Raw genomic sequence first — 20,734 nt, 5'->3', positions numbered from 1 at the left:
TTCATCTTTAAAAAATTCATAAAACAACTCACACAACATTTTATTAAGTACTATTAGATCACATTTATATTTCTTTGAGGGCAACATATCCAATATTCAGTAAAATAATAGGCTGTGTAGAATTTGAGCATGTCATTACCTTCAGAGCTAGATTCTGGAGTTAAGACTGCCGGGTCTGAAACCTGTCATTTACTAGCTCATTAGCTTGAACAAACTGCTTAAACTCTCTGTGCCTGATTCCACTCTGATAAAGTGAAAATTACAGAAGTTCACAACTCAAGAAGTTGTTGGACTGATGACTACATGTAAAGCACTTACAGTGTTTTTACTATCATTACTCTGATATATTAGCTCAATTTATATAAGTGATACTTTCCAATAGTCTATGATTCTGAAATCACTATCAAAAAATAAATAAAAACTGGTTTCTGGCCCTGGCCGGTTGGCTCAGCGGTAGAGCGTTGGCCTGGCGTGCGGGGGACCTGGGTTCGATTCCTGGCCAGGGCACATAGGAGAAGCGCCCATTTGCTTCTCCACCCCCCCCCCTTTCCTCTCTGTCTCTCTCTTCCCCTCCCGCAGCCAAGGCTCCATTGGAGCAAAGATGGCTCGGGCGCTGGGGATGGCTCCTTGGCCTCTGCCTCAGGCGCTAGAGTGGCTCTGGTCGCGGCAGAGCGACGCCCCGAAGGGGCAGAGCATCGCCCCTGGTGGGCGTGCTGGGTGGATCCCGGTCGGGCGCATGTGGGAGTCTGTCTGTCTCTCCCCGTTTCCAGCTTCAGAAAAATACAAAAAAAAAAAAAAAAAACTGGTTTCTATGCTTTTTCTCTCTATTCAACTATTTATATCACACAGAGTTTTCATTCTCAATATGAGGTCATGCATATCAGCAAAGAGTACAATGAAGGAAATGCCGTCACTTACGATGTCTCTGAAGACAACTGCCCTAAGCCGATTAATATCCATGTCTTGTAGGAGCCTTTCAAAATCTCTCACTGGAGATATGCCACCAGTTACAATGTCCACTGGACTCTAAGACAAAAACAAAACAAAAAACACATATTACACAGATATTTAAAAAAAATAAACACAGTATTCCAAGAACCAGAAAAACAAGGCTATAGAACTACTTGTTTTTCCTACTTCTTTCTCTCTTCTTCTTTCGGATGCTGGGGTAGTGGTGGGCGGAGGGGAAGTACAGAAAGGAGCCATGAAGGAAAAAACAAACTGCATACTAACTCAACAAGTACATGAAATCCGAATTGACATACTTGAAGGGAAAAGGTATTGTAGACACAAGAAAAGTAAACATTTGGCTAAGCAGACAAGATTAAGTATAAGCAAATCTTTACTGTATATTTAAGCACAAATATTTGAATGTTATAGCTACAAACTAGAATAACTATTTTAGGACCCCTGTCAGATTTACTTAACCTTACACTGAAATGAGCACATAAATTTAAGACCTTAGCCATAAAATAAGAGTGTGTTTTTCTATTTAATCACAGATGCCGCACGCTCACCTTCGCCGCAGACTTCCCCATGGGAATCAGGCTGTGCACCGCTCTCTGGCCTTTGGCTGCATCTCCTCTGCCTTTCAGCTGTGAGTGCTGCTGACACTCTAAGCAGTTCCTGACCGCCACTGCACACACTGCCATGCGGTTTAAGGAAGAGATTGGGTAAGAAGAAAATGATAGGGAAGATTATGGAGCTGATCAAAATCACCTCCCCGATACCATTTGCATAAGATTTATTTGAAACATTCCCTTCAGCAAAGTCCTAAAACATCCCTAGACTTTCTCACCTATGGTTTGTTTTCTGACTTTGATAATGACTCTCTTAGGGGCCACTGCTAAGAGAGAATCAGTTCAAGAACTCTTAACAGGCTTCTGTCCCCTAGATCTCAACTAAGCTACTTATAATGACCTTTTACTGAGAAAAAGATAGGAAAAACGAGCATTTAAAAAGAGGTGCAAGAAAGTAAAAAGCAAACCACACTGCATAAACCAGTCTATGACAATAACCTTTTGTTACCTTTATTAAGTATAATCGTTACACTGGAAACCTGCGTGTTTTTCTTATTATGTATTATTATAGCATGATGTTGAGAGAGTGATAGAGAGCACAGCATTTATAGGGAATAGTTATAGGGTCTACATATTACTTCCTCTCAGTAAAACTGTTTTAAAAGTGAAAAAGAAAAAAGAGGTTGTGATTACACAGTCCAAAATTACTTTAAACATCTCACCAAATGGGCAGCTACTTGAGTTATTTAGAAATTAATTTTGAATTTTAAATGATAAATTAGGTAGGCACAATTGACTACTAATTGCGTGACATCATGTAAGCACCTCAATTCCCAACCAGATCAGCAGCACTCAAGTGTCTGATCAGAACAAGAGTGGGAGGGAAGTTAGGCACAACACAGGAAACTTAAGTGGCACTTCATGTCCCACCAGATTAACACACAGCTACTGACACAGAACTGAGGAGAAGTATCCAGAAAGGTGCCAAAAGCGAGCAGCACACGTTGGAGAATAGGAAGGAAAGGAGTGGGAGAAGGAGAAAGAGAGAATATGGAGTACAACTCGGTCAAACTTGGAATCAGGCCCAGGAAAATAACGATTGTACTATTTTTGTCACAGGGTGCATAAAATCAAGTTTCGATCTGTATTACAAAGTTTAAAACCACACCAGGCTGCCTAGCATCCATCCATCTCAGAAGTACAGGTTATTCTTGGTTTTGCCCTCCCACCCTCCTAGGCTTCCCCCAATCTCAGGACAGAACAGGAATGAGAGCAGAGATGAAAACAATGGGATCATTTAGCAAGCTGACCACACTCTCCTATGTGGTCTTAGACAACTTACTTTCTGAGTCTCATTTCCATAGATAAGAAGAGATGATGCTGGGTAGATTGAATTTTTATTTTCTTCTACAGTTATGAAAATGAGGACAATACAGCATTCCCTAATTTCTGAATCTAATGTGTGTTTTTAATTGATATTACAGAGAAGGGTGCGAGGAGCAAGAAGTACCAACTTATAGTTGCTTCACTTGAGTTGTTCGCTGGTTGCTTGTCATACATGCCTTGACCGGGCAAGCCTGGGGATTCGAACTGGTGACCTCAGTATTCCAGTTCAACAATCTATCCACTGCACCACCACATGCCAGGCTAATGTTTCTAAATACAGCAAAGCACTGCTAACATAGCCTTGTATTTTTAATTTTAGAAATGTATTCTTTGTAGGAAATTGGCAAGATTTTTAAAAAGACATAAACAAAAACAATGGAGTCTAAATACTTTAATTATAGTATTAATAAAAAGTCTGAGGGAGTATACTGTCACAAAGAAAGAGTAGAAACTCTAAACAACTATATTCATATTCCAACTTCACCAATTATGCATTTTGAATTTCCATAAGTTTCCTATTTTTTCTATTTTGCTCATAAGTTTAAAAAACTGACTGCAGACTCATTGTGAAAATCAGCAATAATGACAAGTTAAACTAGTCAATAAATGATATCTTATTTTATTATGCTCACCATTTGAATCTTTCTTAAAATTTTATAACTTTCTAAAAATTGTTATACCAACTTCTTTAGAGCAGCCTAAGTTTAAAGGTACTTTGAATAGCATTTTGAGTAAAAATAATCATACCAAAAAAGACTAGTAGGTCTCAATTTATGTAACACATTCTTACAAAATATGGGGAAATATTTCATTAATTACTTTCCAGTTGTAATGTTATATTATCAAGGTGTCTTATTTCTTATCTGTCTTCATAAGCCATAACTTGTCATAGTTTTGCTTTCATTTTCTGTTGCCCTTCTCTTCACCTACTTCTCTCCATTTAATACACAAATCATTAACAGTTTTAGTCTTTACAACTGGATACAGGAAACCTTCTGCATTAAGAAACAATTTTTTTGATTCACCCAAGGAAGCCCAATAACACTAAAAATTCTTTCCATGTATTGTATTTTAACTTTTACCTAAGGAAGAGCTGCCTCCAGAAGAACAGAAATTTAATCATTTTATTAATTGCTTTAACAAATTATTATAGCTTATTTGGACAAGGCTGTACCTGAATAATGTCAGTTTAAAATCTTGCTATTCAAGTGTATTAGTAAACGAAGCAAGATCAACATCACTGTGAACTTGTTACAAAGACCAGTTTAGGCCTTATCCCAGACCCACATAATCTAATCAGCATTTTAACAAGATCCTCACCAGTGATTCATGTGTATGAAGCATCATTTTTTTTCTCTTTTCTTTAATACTTTTTTTTATTTTTCAATTACAGTTGACATACAATATTATATTAGTTTCAGGTGTACAACACAGTGATTTGACATTTATATAATTTACAAAGCAATACCCCCAATAAGTCTAGTGCCCATGACACTATACATAGTTATTACAGTATTATTGACTATATTCCCTATGCGCTAGCCGACATCCCTGGGACTGTTTTTATAACTGGCAATTTGCACATTACCCAGGACTTGTTAGAAAGACAATTTGAGGCCTCATCCCAGACCTATATGATCTAATCTGCATTTTAACAAGATCTTCTCTGGTGATTCATATGTATGAATTATCTGGTTGTTTTTTTCTTTTAATCTGAGAGGTACTACGTTAGAGCAAAAAATGATAAGGGGTATGCTGACCATAATCAACTTAGATTTTTCAAAGCATGTCCTTCCTCTTCTTCAATCCAACTACTACTATCGCATCGTACTCACACCGTCCTGCACTCTGTAAGTTACAGAACGGCATATGGCAAAATGACCAGCACTCACTCATTTGTCCAACAGGAGAAAGACAATGTTCAATTTAATATGTTTGCATTACTGAAAAAATTTCAAGTCATTCCTAACTACCGGGCTTTAACACCTCACCTAGTCGGAGACACTGCCGCAGAATCCCTCCCGATGACATATTTTTTTCAGCTTCAATTTCAGTAAAGCCAAGAGAACTTGCAAATATGAGCACATCCACAAGGCTGATTAGCCTCTGCAAAAATGTCACAGAGGCTTCTACTGAGAGGCCCTGAGTAGGTTCAATGTTCTCCAGCTCATGCTGTAAGGAATAAAATATGGCAATTACATCAACATTCTGATAAAAATCTAATTTTATTAGATACGTTCCCCAAAGTTCTAAGATTTGTAAAACGCCAGGCTTTCAGAAATCTACTACCACAGAGTGCTTTCCTTACCATTTCATCTAAAAAAAAAAGGCAAAGGAGACCTGCAGGTGAAACACCGTCTATCAGGTTCTACTCCCTTGCTGACACTTCCCTGAGAAATCAACACTCCTTTCAGTCCCTTCATTCCTGTTGCTTTTGATTTATAGCACCTATGGTACATAGTAATCACCACATTCGTTTTAATCAATAAAGATGCATAAAAAGTCATGTTTTCACACCAATTGTATATAGTAGTTAAGTCCTTACTGTAGCCGATGTAGCAGCTGAAAGCAATGGCAGTATACCCCCACAAGCCATGACCATATTGTCCATCACTTGAGAGATGAGATGAATTGTGTTGTGTACAAAGATGACATTATCACTGCTATTCACGAAGTCCATAACTGTCTTTGTTGAATGGCTGTCCAAAGATAAATGATGTTTACTGATAAAGCTAAAGAAAGGAAATCACAATTTGCCTACTTGAGGGGAGGGAGGATAAGGTGCTTTTGCTTCCTCTTGAAAGCTGAGCAAAATAACCATGCAGCAGGCATCGGGGTGGATCCTTCTGCAGAGAATACAGCCCCCTCCAGGACAGCGGGGACTAGCCAAACCCTCTGTCAGTGCTGAAACATAGACGCTACTCATCTTATATTGGCAGGAAAAGTTGAACTAAGTTATCCTTAACTGGGGACAAAACTGAGAAGCCATGTGGCAGAAATTAAGAGGTAAATGGTGCTGAATGTGCTATTAAAAATAAATTTTCATCGGCCTAGCGTGCAGAGGACCTGGGTTCGATTCCCGGCCAGGGCACACAGGAGAAGCGCCTATTTGCTTCTCCACCCCTCCGCCGCGCTTTCCTCTCTGTCTCTCTCTTCCCCTCCCGCAGCCAAGGCTCCATTGGAGCAAAGATGGCCCGGGCGCTGGGGATGGCTCTGTGGCCTCTGCCTCAGGCGCTAGAGTGGCTCTGGTCACAACATGGCGACACCCAGGATGGGCAGAGCATCGCCCCCTGGTGGGCAGAGCTTCACCCCTGGTGGGCGTGCCGGGTGGATCCCGGTCGGGCGCATGCGGGAGTCTGTCTGACTGTCTCTCCCTGTTTCCAGCTTCAGAAAAATGAAAAGAAAAAATAAATAAATAAATAAATAAATTTTCTACTAACATTTTCTTAGGCACTGCCATAAAATGCTTTGAAATGGAATAAAAAGTAGTATACAAATATAAACAAATTAGGCACTTTTAAAATCATAAATCACACAACCAAGGATAATCTGAAATACACCAACTTCTTTTTTTATACCAAAAACTGACTGGAGAACTGGATATTATCCTGAAACCCTAATTTATTCAGTATTTCTAATAATAAACCAACTTGATAGATCTAACTCCAGGTGAATTACATGCTATAAAATAGACTATAGGAAATAAATGTTCAACAAATTTCTTAAAATATTTTCACGTTTTGTCATCCAGGCAGGATAACTTATTTTTATAATGAAGACTAAAAGTTAATTCAATAAAACCTTCCCATAGAAATAATTTATATTCTACTTTTTAATCAAATATCTGAAATTAATTGCAAAATATTATCTATGTAAATTTCTTTGAAAAAAAAAGGCTAAATTTGGTATGCATATTCTATAATTAACACACGGACAAACCTTCTCCACATCTGTATATCTGTTTCTATTGAAAATAATAGATCAGTGAGCAAACGTTGATGCATTTGAGACCATTTGAACTCAGGAATACGAAATGTAGTAGATCTGGAATCCCTCCTTTGTCCATTAACAGATTCTGGTGCTATTCCTTGGCCTGGCTGCTCCTGTAGCCTTGATGTCTAAAACAGAAAATTAAAAGGAGTAATAAAATAAATCTGATTTCAAAGAAAGGCACTAAAAAATAATTTAATAGCTTCTATGCAATTCATCTAACAAATACATTTTAAAATACAAAGGAACTAAATTAAAGAAAAATCATCAATGAGTAGTAACAATACTTGAACAGATTTAAAGCAGTTATCAAATACACTCAACTATCACACTTCAACATAATTAGCTTGGGACCATGTTTGTATTACCATGAGCTAATGTAGCATTTTATAAAGGAATTCAAGAAGATCTTTGTTTTGAGCATTAGCAATAAAGCAAGGCAGTATTTGGATTATTAATTGGCTGGAATTAAGAACAAACAAAAATAAAGATGGTAGAATGAAGAACAAACCAACAGGGAGGAGGAATATCGGTGGGACCTCCAAAAAAAAAAAAAAAACAGGAAGGAGGAAGAGAAAGAAGAGTTGAATAAAGTGGGAAATGACAACATGCAACCAACCACTGTCTCATGAGTCCCTCTGAGACATAAGGAAAGGGAACACTGGCCTCTGGGTTTCATAGACATGCCTCCCTCTAACAAGTCAACAGACTTCATGGAACAATTTTAAAACCCATACTTTGTATACAAAATTTACACTAGCAGGTGGTTCTGTAAGAATGTAATCATAGATTCTGTTGGAAAACTATGTGCTAATAACTATGATTGGGTCATCGGATAAATGAAAAAGGTAAGCATTTCCAATGTTTGCTTTATAAACCAAAGTTATGCCAATCTTGAAAACTGAAAGTAGTAGCTTTTGGTGATGCTGTGGTGAAAATAATAAAAACTGCCATCAAATGAACTCACACTTAAAAGCCCAATGCTGCCCTGGCCGGTTGGCTCAGCAGTAGAGCGTCGGCCTAGCGTGCGGAGGACCCGGGTTCGATTCCCGGCCAGGGCACACAGGAGAAGCCCATTTGTTTCTCCACCCCTCCGCCGCGCTTTCCTCTCTGTCTCTCTCTTCCCCTCCCGCAGCCAAGGCTCCATTGGAGCAAAGATGGCCCGGGCGCTGGGGATGGCTCTGTGGCCTCTGCCCCAGGCGCTAGAGTGGCTCTGGTCGCAACATGGCGACGCCCAGGATGGGCAGAGCATCGCCCCCTGGTGGGCGTGCCAGGTGGATCCCGGTCGGGTGCATGCGGGAGTCTGTCTGACTGTCTCTCCCTGTTTCCAGCTTCAGAAAGATGCAAAAAAAAAAAAAAGCCCAATGTTGTGCTAAAGCAATATTATCTTTATACTCTTTGCATTTATGTAACTGCAAATAGGACACAAGGAATTCCAAAATAAAAACCAATGTAAGTTTATACATTGTATGCACTTAAGCAAAGTAAGTATATATATTTGCTCTATTTTAACTCCTGCAAAAATTATATCTGTGCAAGTACATTTCAAGCAGACAATATAATCACCTCAAGCACAGGTTGAAGAGGTTGAGATGTCTCCGTGTTTGTACTGGCCTTCAATTCCAGTCTCTCAGTATCTGTGGCAACACTGGAAACATCCAATTTAGCAATCCTCTGCTCAGAAGTAGTTGGAGACTCGAAGACATTACCATGAGCATCATTTATTACTTTGGTTTCTCTAGCCAAGTTAGTTGTTTTCTTCCCTTTCTCCAGCATCTGACCAACATCTGATTGTACAGTTGTCTGGGAAGCAGTAGTATCTGGTGAGGTAGCTGAAGATACTGATGCTGTTTTAGTCAAGATTCCAGAATCTTTAGAATCTTGAATTTCACTATCAGTTTGCTTCTTATTTACAGGGTCCTTCTCTTGAAATATTAATTTTTGGTCATTACTACACACGTCTAGTCTTTCCTGGGTTTCAGTTGTAGTGGGAGACAAACTATTATCTTGGAGGTCTGTGGGTAGACTGGATTCCTCAGTAGGACTACTGTCTACCTTCAGTTCTACGTAGTCCTCATCATCTTCTTCCTCTACTATAGACTTATCCAGTAATTCTGGTGCCTCTGAGGCATCCCCTTCTGAAGGAGAACTTACTGAAGCATTTCCTTCACTGACAGTCATTATATCTGTGCTGACTGTTTTCACATTATTAGAAGGAATAGCCTCAGCTTCTACTATGTCAGGAGATACTTCTAAATCACCGGCAGCAGGTGTCTCATTTCTCGGTGTTTCCCCTAAAGGAACTTCATCCAGTGGCTCCTGATTTTCTTGCCCAGGTTTCCTTTCTTCACTAGATGTATTCTGAGTTTGCAGTTTGATGCTGGGTGCAGAGTCTACTGCACTTAGCGTCTCAGTACCTGACTTCTCGTCACTGTTTCTGGTGGCACGAGGAGACACAGGAGAATCCCTCGTATCCGACTGCTGGGACTCTCCAGAAACATTTACATCCCTGCTAATGGCAGAGACCACTTGAATGGAACTTGAAGAACGCTGCCCTATTTCTTCACCAATATTTTCCTGGTGCTCCCTAAACATATTGGCAAGGTTTTCTTTGTGAATTTCAAAAGTGACCTAGATGAAAGACATACAATGAGTCTAAATATGCAAAAAATAATAATAAAAAAACATGTAGAATATAAAATACATTTAACTTTTCAAATATGTGATTTATATAATGCAATAAAATAATTTTCCTGTAATATCCTTATAAAACGATAAATTAGTCAATCACAAAATTCTAAAAATTCATGAAAAATTATACCTCATCTTTTTTTTTTTTTTTTTTTTTTTTTTTTTTTTTAGAGAGGATAGAGAGACAGAGAGAAGGGGGAGGAGCTGAAAGCATCAACTCCCATATGTGCCTTGACCAGGCAAGCCCAGGGCTTTGAACCAGCAACCTCAGCGTTTCCAGGTTGACGCTTTACCCACTGCGCCACCACAGGTCAGGCAAATTATACCTCATCTTAATGCTAACATGTAACAGCATCAAACCACAATATGAACATATAGTTATTTAGACTATTCTTACAGATATTTAGAAAAATAACACACTATTCTACTGGCCTCTACTAAGTTGTACCAGAATCAAAGTATGTACCATTGAGAAGTGCTTAGTAAACTAGGTAATACATTACAGTATTTCCACTGCAATGAAAACCTCTTTCCCCATGATTTATCCTCAGCAGAGATTACAAATTATCAATTATGCTCACAATTAGAACAACACACCATATATTAAGCTACTAAAACTTTTTTTACTAAGCTAAAGAATACAAATTCTTGCCCTGGCTGGGTGGCTAGATGATAAAAGCACCAACCCCACCGTCAGGGCACATACATGAAGCAATCAATGAGCATACAACTAAATGGAACTAAGTGGAATAATCAGTTGATGTTCTCTCTTTCTCCTTCCCTTTCTCTCTCTCTCTAATTAATGGAATTTAAAAAAAGAAAAAGAAGGCCCTGGCCGGTTGGCTCAGTGGTAGAGCCTGGCGTGCAGGAGTCCTGGGTTCGATTCCCAGCCAGGGCACACAGGAGAAGCGCCCATCTGCTTCTCCACCCCACCCCTCTCCTTCCTCTCTGCCTCTCTCTTCCCCTCCTGCAGCCAAGACTTCATTGGAGCAAAGATGGCCCGGGCGCTGAGGATGGCTCTGTGGCCTCTGCCTCAGGCGCTAGAATGGCTCTGGATGCAACAGAGTGACGCTCCAGAGGGGCAGAGCACTGCCCCCTGGTGGGCATGCCGGGTGGATCCCGGTCGGGCGCATGCGGGAGTCTGACTGCCTGCCTCCCCGTTTCTAACTTTGGGGGGGGGGGGGAAGAATACAAAGTCTTTTAGCAGTAAAAATAAAATTCAGCCCTTCTCCAAAGGTCAACCATAATTTTCAAAGTATGAACTGATCACAATAGTCTGAAAGTTCTAGTTAATCCATCCATGTATCCATTCATTCCACTTGCAAATGAGTGACTACTACGTATTCAAAACAGTGAACAAACCCATATCATGCTTAGTCTTTTATCCAACTAAATGGTAAAAAAAGTAGAGAAAAAGTATAAAAGAGGCTGATGTGATTTTTAATGTCAAAGGTTTATCATTTTTTATCTCATCAAAGACTATCTTATAGCCAATCATTATGTTATTGTCACTGGTATTTCGATAAAAAATGTCTCTCAAAAAATTATAATACATGCAAAAAGTACAGACATAATTACAGTTTATCATTGCAAGAACTGTTTATTCCTATTACTTACATTTTGATATATATAGTAAATTGAACCTTCAGTCAACAAATTTTAATTGAGCCCTAAAATGACAGATGATAAAATTTTTTTTTTATGCCCCAAAATACATAGGCCTTTTGAATCACAGGTGTATATTCACATGGGCATAAAAAAAAAGTACATATGGGCAAAGAAAAGTAAAAATAATGCACAGTGCACATATTTCCTTTTATAGCTGTTAACTAGCCTTTAATCATGGCAGCACACTGCATGCACGCCACAATGTGATACAGCTAAAAATAAAAATCTTTAGGCTCCTGCAGTGGGGATGAGTGGCTGTCCCAAACTGAACCTGCGCTGTGCTCTTCCTGGGGAGCTGGAATTGGAGGCTCTGGGAAAGACAGAGCAGTAAGGCTCTGAAGTAGGCACCACTTCCAGACCCACTAGCCCTGTCCTCCAACACCAGTCGTCCTGCCCTGCCTAGCCTGCGCCCTGTGGAAGGGTCTGCGAGTGGAGTCGCAGCCAACCTGGGCCCACTCTATCATCTTTCTTCAATATGTCCTGGAGGAAAATCGGAACGCCAGGGGATAACTGAGTAGCTGACAGGTAGAGGCAGACCTTAGGGAGCCTTGAACCTTTACTGATCTGCCCCCAGTTCCCAGCTGGAAGAAGCTGACTCTCTACACAGATCGGCCCCTTGCATGCGCCCCAGGCCCAGTAGGTGCAGCCACAATCAGTGATTTCACATCAATCTGCACCAAAACCCTGTCCAGCTGGACCCAGAACCAACACAACCAATGGTGAACTTCAGAACACACCAGAGCTTGGCACACCTTCAAGCAGGCACCAGACCCTACTAGGAACAACTCCACCTCACACTGTGCAGGGACCACCCCTGCACAGTGTCATACATGGTGATAGAAGTCTATCCTTACAGTCAGCCAGTTTGAGGTCTAACTCCACTCACAAATGGGCCAACAGCCTGATCTGTGGTGGTGCAGTGGATAAAGCATTGACCTATAACACTGAGGTCACTGGTTCAAAATCCTGGACTTGCCTGGTCAAGGCACATATGGGAATTGATGCTTCTTGCTCCTCCCCCCATTCTCTCTTTCCCCCTCTCTCTTCTCTCTAAAATGAATAAATAAAGTCTTAAAAAACAAATGGGCCAAAAGCATTCAAGACTCAATTACAGCCCTGGCCGGTTGGCTCAGCGGTAGAGCGTCGGCCTAGCGTGCAGAGGACCTGGGTTCGATTCCCGGCCAGGGCACACAGGAGAAGCGCCCATTTGCTTCTCCACCCCTCCGCCGAGCTTTCCTCTCTGTCTCTCTCTTCCCCTCCCGCAGCCAAGGCTCCATTGGAGCAAAGATGGCCCGGGCGCTGGGGATGGCTCTGTGACCTCTGCCTCAGGCGCTAGAGTGGCTCTGGTCGCAACATGGCGATGCCCAGGATGGGCAGAGCATCGCCCCCTGGTGGGCAGAGCATCGCCCCATGGTGGGCGTGCCAGGTGGATCCTGGTCGGGCGCATGCGGGAGTCTGTCTGACTGTCTCTCCCTGTTTCCAGCTTCAGAAAAATGAAAAAAAAAAAAGATTCAATTACAAGAGGGTGCACATAAACCACACAAGATATATTCCTGGAGCACCTAGTTCAGGTGATCTGGAATGTTGCACCACGAATCCCCACAGACACCGATATCATAAAACCATCCTAACAAATTCAGAAGTCAGAGCAGATCTACCTAATACACAGAGACAAACACAAAAGGTCTGACAAAAATAGAGAGACAAAGAAAAAGACCCCAAATGAAAGAATAAGAAAAATTCTCAGAGAGCAGAATTAAATGAAATAGAAGCAACAAATTTACCAGATATACAGACTTTAAAACAATGGTTATAAGGATGCTCAAGAACCTTAGGAAAGGCTTGGAAGCTCAGGTGGTTAGAATGCTGTCCTGATACACCACGGTGGCAGGTTAGATTCCTGGTCAGGGCACGTATAAGAAACAAATAACGAATCCCTGTATGAGTGGAAAACAAACCAGTCTCCCTTCCCCCCTTCCTCTCTCTCTCCCTCTCTAAAAAATTTAATAAATAAAGTTTTTTTAAAAAGACCTTAGGAGAAAATGGGTGATCTCATAAAGAACTTAAAGGGTCAGAAAGCATTAAAAATGACATAAAAACCATAAAAAGAACCTGTCAGAAATGAAGAATTCAGTATTTGAAAAGAAAAATACACTAGAAGGAATCAAAAGCAGGTTAGATAAAAGAGTGGTGAATCAGCAATTTCAAGGACAAGTTAACAGAAACAGCCAAAAAGAGCAACAACAACAACAACAAATGAATTTTTTAAAAAATGAGGTAAGTCTAAGGAACCGCTGGGACAACATCAAGCATAACAATATCTGCATCATAGGGGTATGAGAGAAGAGGAGAGCAGGGGTAGAAAAGCTGTTTAAAGATATAATGGTTGAAAACTTCCCTACCCTGGTGAAGGAAAAAGACAAGAGTAGTCCAGGAAGCACAGAGTCCCAAACAAGATAAATGCAAAGAGGCTCACACCAAGTCACATCACAGTTAAAATGGCAAAGGTTAAAGACAAAGAGAGAAACTTAAAAACAGCAAGAGAAAGACAGTAAGTTACCTAGAAGGGAGCTCTCCTAAGGCTGTCAGATGATTTTGCAACAGAAACTTTGGAGGCCAGTGGGACTGGCATGAAATATTCAAACAGATAAAAAGCAAGGACCTACAATCAAGACTACTCTACCCAATTAACATCTAAGGAACACAAGTTACATAATTATCAGCCTCACATGATTTTGAAATCAGACCATTTATTTCTACAATAGCCATCGTTTAAGAATGAGTTTCGTTCAATAATCAATTGCTTTTACTTTATTCAAATTAAAGCTTTTTAATATTTTTATTTAAAAAATTTATCAATAAACCTCCTGCTAGGTCTGCATTACAGGAATGCCTTTAGTGGGGGCTCTGGAACCATCTCTCTATTTTTTTTTTTAAAGATTCTATTTTTTTATGTTATTTATTCATTTTTAGAAAGGAGAGAGAGACAGAGAGGGAGAGGAGAGAGAGACAGAGAGAGAGAAGGGAGGAGGAGCTGGAAGCATCAACTCCCATATGTGCCTTGACCAGGCAAGCCCAGGGTTTTGAACCGGCAACCTCAGCATTTCCAGGTCATGGAACCATCCCTTCAAAACAGTGGTCCCCAAACTACGGCCCACAGGCCGCATGCGGCCCGCTGAAGTCATTTATCCAGCCCCCACCGCTCCGGAAGGGGCACCTCTTTCATTGGTGGTCAGTGAGAGGAGCATAGTTCCCATTGAAATACTGGTCAGTGTGTTTAAATTTACTTGTTCTTTATTTTAAATATTATATTTGTTCTCATTTTGTTTTTTTACTTTAAAATAAGATATGTGCAGTGTGCATAGGGATTTGTTCATAGTTTTTTTTATAGTTCAGCCCTCCAACGGTCTGAGGGACAGTGAACTGGTCCCCCGTGTAAAGTTTGGGGACCCCTGCTTTAAAACATGAACATAGAGAATGGTTGTACCCCGTCTCCTGTCTCTGTGGGAGTTTAAAAGCCTAGGTACTTGACTCTAAGAGGTCAAAAACTATTTTTTTTTATAAAAACCAATACATGTAGATAATAAACTCTAACTGCCTCTCCATTTGTAGTCAGAACAGTCCTACACAGTGCTTTGTGTTTCTAAAGCAAAGCAATGTAATTCTTCTGTAAATATAAATATTAAAAATGCTTTTAAAATTCTGAAACTGATTTTTAAATTTCCCTACAATGTACTCCAATAGCCTGAGTGAAATGACAAATGAGCAATTATCAATGCTGTTATCTTTTTTGATACTGTTTTCCTAATGATATTTGTGACTGATAATTCTAAATTAATTACCAAATATTGTTCTAAATTACCCAGCTAAAAGACTAGTCATTAATCTTCACAATCATTTGATAGCTAATCTATAGCTGTTTGTAATGTTTGGAAGGCACTTCTATAAACTATTTAAAGATACTCATGAGCTAATAACTACATTAGTTTTGCCATTAGTTTCAACTTAATTAGCACTCAAATTTACTAATTAGGAGATAAAAGGTGAATACAATACACCAAGAAATTAACATTTTAATGATATAGTTAATTTTTTAACCCCTAAAAATTTAGACTTTTAAATGTTAGGCAGTGTTTAGAAACAGACTTACTTTTTTATTCAATTTCATTTTTTTTATTGCACTTTATTTTCCAATGGAAATACAAGCTGAGTATGACATGCTAACTTCTAATTCTTAGGTTACCAACCTTTGCACAGTTGATAAATAAGACATATCATTAATAACAGCTGAATTTTCCCATATAGTGTATTATCCATAAGCACTGCTGAAAATGGTTACCACCTCATAACATATCTTTTACAAAGACTCTGTTCAAATACCTTGCAATATTGATGGTATAAAGTAACAGATATGAAAGTTAAGATCAAGTGATAAACATTTGTATGTTTATAGAAATGTCCTGGTCTATTATACAAAGCACCTTGGTTACAAATCTAAATACTCTGGTTCGAACCTAACCTCTTAAATGCTACCCTAATACAACCTGACTAGAGAAGTATCAAAAATAATGCCTGTGCTATCCTAAGAAAACTACCTAAGAGAATTAGTTATGAAAATAATAAGTTCAATAACAAAGGGAAAGAATCCCATGATAAAAACAAGTCATATACATAATAAGCATACGCATTCATCATGAAATAAACTTCACATTTTTTGAATAGGATGTTGATGAAGTTCAGAAGACAGTACCTCAAACTACAGCATGTTGGTATAGTGAATATGTTAAGACAAGGAAACTGAGAACAGCAAGTACAGGAAGGACTCTGACCTCTCCATCCCCCCCTGTAGATCACAGACACAGCAGGAATGGAAAGTCTCTGACTTCCCCTTCTTCCTAAAGCCACTCATGCACCCGGAGGAAAGAGGCATCCTCACTCAGAAGACAGAGCAGTGCCAAGAGGAACCCACCAGCTCTTGCACCATTTCCCCAATGTACTAGCTTTAGCTCATAGCCCTTGTCCTAAAAACACTTCAGTAAACTGTTTTCCCCCACTTTATCAACCTGCATATAAAAATGCTCAGGCTTAGCCATTTTTTCAGGTCCTCACTTCTTCATGAAGGATCACATGTCACGTAAAACTTGTATTAAATAAATGTATATGCTTTTCTCCTGTTAATCTCTCTCTGTCAGTTGAATTTTCAGGCCTACCCAGGGGCCCAAAGTGGGTCAAGGAAAAGTTTTATCTCCCCTGCAGTTCACATGATTCAAATCGGAACAGTATCGAGCTCAGAAGTCTCCTTCCCACCGCTGTCCTCACCTGCAGAATCCCTGCAACAACCAGGCAATCCTTTATCATTCTCTCTATATCTTTCCAGAATACTTCTGTACATGTACACACAAATCTGAATTAACACTAATATCCACGATCCACACAGCGCCACACTCTTTCATCACTCCACAAATTCAGGTAAGGAATCAATAACAACAAACAAAACAGACTCATAGAAACAGAGATTAAACAAATGGTTGTGTGTGGGGGGGAGGTGACACGTGGTGGAGTAAAAAATGTGAACGGGAATATAGTCATAATACTACTGTGGTAAGTTACACAGCGATACATGTTTATCAGAATTAGTGTGATAAATGCATTGTAAGGTACATGAATGCTGAATCACTATATTATACAACTGAAACTAATATAATATTGTGCACCAACTATATTTAAATAAAAGTTAATTAATTAAAAAAAATCTAAATTACCCAATGCTAGTAGAGCTTTGGAGAAAACCAGTGCACACCACTGGTGACAACATATTGGTGCAGCAATTTCTACAGCCATGTGGTCACGCATACCAACAGTAACAAAAATATCAAAATCCTTCCTTGACACCTTGGAAACTAAGCTAAGAAGAAATAAGGGAATAAGAAAAGGAATAAGGGAATGAGGAAAGGAATAAGTAACTATTTGACCAATCCCTCTGTCTTCCTAGTCCTGAGTAAGCACTGTGCATCCATCACTCTCTGTCATTTACATATTCTGATGACTGAATTAAGAGTCAGAGAAGTTTAATAGTGTGTCCAAGCTCTTCCACAGGAAGTTAAATCCAGAACTGTCTGTGTTCATAGGTTTTTACAATACAGCATGACGACTACCTAAACATAGCGTCACAAGCAAACATATTTTTCTAGTAGTTCCTAGTACAGGGGTCCACAAACTACAGCCGCTTACACTAAATCCAGCTGCAGCCTGTTGTTCTAAATAAATCTTTATTAAAAAACACAAAAATAAAAAATAAAATTCATGTAAGAAGTTATCATTAAGTGAAACTATTGTAAAATACCATAATTATGATCAGAGTTATTGTAAGAAAATATTTATATATATATTTATGCATATACCAGAAAACTAAAAAAGTTTTACATCAAAATGTCAATATTAAGTCATATACCGATGAGTGGAAAACAGGTGATTCTTGATTTCTGCGTGCATAAATTTGTACTAGGTTCCAAACTTCCGACAATGAGCACATATTATTTTTTTAAGTAAAAAGTAATATAATAAATCTATTTAGTTAAAAACAGTAAAGCCAAATAATACTGTAGCAATTAAGTATAAATAGTGAAAATTCATGAAATGTGAAAATTTGTATAACTCCTGAAATATATTTGAAAAATACACTTTTAATTTTATTATATAGCCACCATAAGCACAGATCTACAAACACATGCATATTTAAATATACCAATTTATAGCTTCTGATAAAAAAATATACTTTCCAAAAACCACTTAGAAAAGTCTAACAAAACTAAATTCCACCTTTTTATTCAAACTAAACTCTATTTTCTTCTGATATAATGACTGACATTTATGTTTAAGCCATTCATCATGTTGTTAACAGTAAGTAAAATCTTAAGATATTTCAAATAACCCAGAATAATTAAATACCTTACCAAAACTGATCATATGGGGGAAAATATAAGTCATATTGTATTTTTAACGCAATTGTGAATAACTTTTACTTGTTAATTATTTTAAGTCAAAGATCCTTTCTAACTTTATGGTAATATAAGTCTAGACAAGATACAACATCTTAAGCTTTTTGTTTTACTTGTTTATAAAAAATATTTTGGACAGTTCTCAATTCAGAATATATTAAGTGACTTCATTTAAATTTTAATTGAAGAGTAGAAGCGTGTTAGTAGATCAAGCGAAAACAGTAATATTTAATTACTAAAAACAGTATTTCATTTGAAGTGTTAAAAAAAGTAAAAGATATGTAAATACTGAAAACCTAAAGAATACACCAGAAAATAATATTAAAAGACTACTGTTAACAAGTACACATCTAAAACCCTGTGACCAAAGTAACCAATATAGTGCAGTTATACCAGAAGAGCCCATTACTGCTTATAAAACCTAGTTCAGCTGTTGGAGGTGAGGAATACAGTGACAAACAGCTTGCCTGCTACAAAGGTGACAGGAAATCTATCAAACTGGACAATAAAATTGCAATTGAGTTTCTTTGGCTTTTTATAGCAGCTGAACGTATCCTGGTGTAACTCTGCAAAAGCTATCCAATTCTGCAACATTAGTTTTTTACACACCAGTTCTTTATCAAGAACCATGTTATAACTTTAAGTTATTAAGATTTTAAATAGCTACAAAAAGAAAAAAATAAGCATTTCAGGATCACATGCATGAAAATATTTATAAAGCTTTAAAATAAATATTATCAGAGGAAAAAACTTGATTCCATAATTTCAGAATTTTAATAGCATGCTACAAACTGTTCACCTAATTATTGAATCACTTTAGCTGCATCCTAAACGTCATTAAGTTTTAATCTGAGGAACCGTACAGTATACGTCATCCATTCTATTTTAAAAATAGATGTCAAGATACTAAAATTCCAAAAATATTTACATAGCAATATTTAAATATATTCCTTTATATAAACCTTATGACACAGAAAAACCTTTAGTCAATAAAGGAAATTCATGCAAAGAAATAGAACAGGCATTTATTAAACATTAAAGATGAAAACTTTAAAAATAAACTTAAAATTTTTCTTCCCCTCCCTCATAGAGTTAAGTAAAGCTTTAGCATTTATATTTTAAAGTATACTTTTAACAGTAAAAAGTGATAGGAGCACATATAAAATTACCCCAGTTCGTTTAAAAAGCATTTATTCCACTTTGTAATTATAATCCTAAAACTTGAATCAAAGGCTGGTTCTTGGCCCAATTTAGGGAAAAGAGACTTCTCCATAAAGAAACTACATATTTTCTTTGCAAAGGTTTTAAATCTGTGTAAATCCCTGTCACTGAGTAAATAAAAATATAAAGTTTGTTGTGTATAAACTGAATCTAAAAAAACTAATTTCAGCCCAGCCTGTGGTAGCGCAGTGGATAAAGCATTGACCTAGAACACTGAGGTTGCCGGTTCAAAACTCTGGGCTTGCCTGGTCAAGAAACATACAAGAAGCAACTACTACGAGTTGATGCCTCCTGTTCCCTCCTCTAAAAATCAATATATAAAATCTTTAAAAAGAAAATAAATAAATAAAAATAGAATTGGGAAGAATTTTCAAATAATACATAAAAAACATTACTTTGTATTTCTCCTGTGCCAGAACACATGCTACCAGGACTACGAAAAAAAGGATTACCTAATTAAGAAAAACAATTATGAGATCTCAACTGGGGTCCATATTTATATAGTATCTTTCTATTCCCCATACTTCTAAAGAGTGTATCATATTATATTAACAGCTTAGTATTTGGAGGAGGGAAGCAAAGAATTTTATAAAAAGAATTCCCTGACACTAGGGCAGTGCTCACAATCTAGACTCTAGAGTGCATCAGAAGAGCTTTTTTTAAAATACAGGTTTCTGAGATCACCCCATGAAATTCAGATTAAGATTCTAATGTGGGGTTCACAATAATATATACCCTCAAATTACTCTGAGATTTAAAATGGCTGCATTTTAAATGATGAGGTGGTCCCCAAACCATCCAGCATGTGATGATGGCACAGGAACTTGAAAGGCGCCTGCTGCAGCTCTTTCATGAATCCCTGGTAAGAGAGGACTGAGACACTACGGCACACAAGAGATGGCATGGCGCCACAGGGCAGCTGAACAAAACAGGCCCAGTGACAGTGTAGTTCTCCTCCTCCCTCCAACAAACATTTAATGTGCAACTGCTCTAAGTACTCGGCACTACACACAGCTCTCGAGGAGACATGGAGAAGTAGAAAGCCCTTCATCCCTGCTAATGACAGCTTACAATTAACAGTCAACAGAAGAAATCACTTTTAACCAACCCACTAAGGATAGGACCTGAGAGATTAAAGATTGATACCTGATGAAATGCTAGCCTCCATTTGCCATGTTACTCATGGCTGCTCTTCTTCATGCACACTACACACTTATTCTTTCCTGCCTTGTTCTTTAGTTGTTTTTAAATATACGTTAT

At 38.3% G+C, this 20,734-nt stretch overlaps 1 protein-coding gene across 6 annotated transcripts in view; it reads right to left on the bottom strand.

Annotated features, from left to right (window-relative positions):
* Nucleotides 1–20,734, bottom strand: part of LRBA (LPS responsive beige-like anchor protein) — a 634,310-nt gene that overhangs the window by 480,540 nt on the left and 133,036 nt on the right. For all 6 annotated transcript variants that reach the window (XM_066280997.1, XM_066281009.1, XM_066281017.1 and 3 more), the window contains exons 23-28: nt 8,463–9,527; nt 6,846–7,024; nt 5,452–5,605; nt 4,898–5,078; nt 1,518–1,645; nt 919–1,026 (exon numbers count right to left, since the gene is read on the bottom strand). In XM_066280997.1, coding sequence (XP_066137094.1) covers nt 919–1,026; nt 1,518–1,645; nt 4,898–5,078; nt 5,452–5,605; nt 6,846–7,024; nt 8,463–9,527 — 1,815 coding nt within the window. The remainder of the gene's footprint in view (nt 1–918; nt 1,027–1,517; nt 1,646–4,897; nt 5,079–5,451; nt 5,606–6,845; nt 7,025–8,462; nt 9,528–20,734) is intronic.

The sequence above is a fragment of the Saccopteryx bilineata genome, chromosome 1, assembly GCF_036850765.1.
Source record: "Saccopteryx bilineata isolate mSacBil1 chromosome 1, mSacBil1_pri_phased_curated, whole genome shotgun sequence".
Classification (NCBI taxonomy): domain Eukaryota; kingdom Metazoa; phylum Chordata; class Mammalia; order Chiroptera; family Emballonuridae; genus Saccopteryx; species Saccopteryx bilineata.
This window is presented reverse-complemented; position numbering and strand designations above follow the sequence as displayed.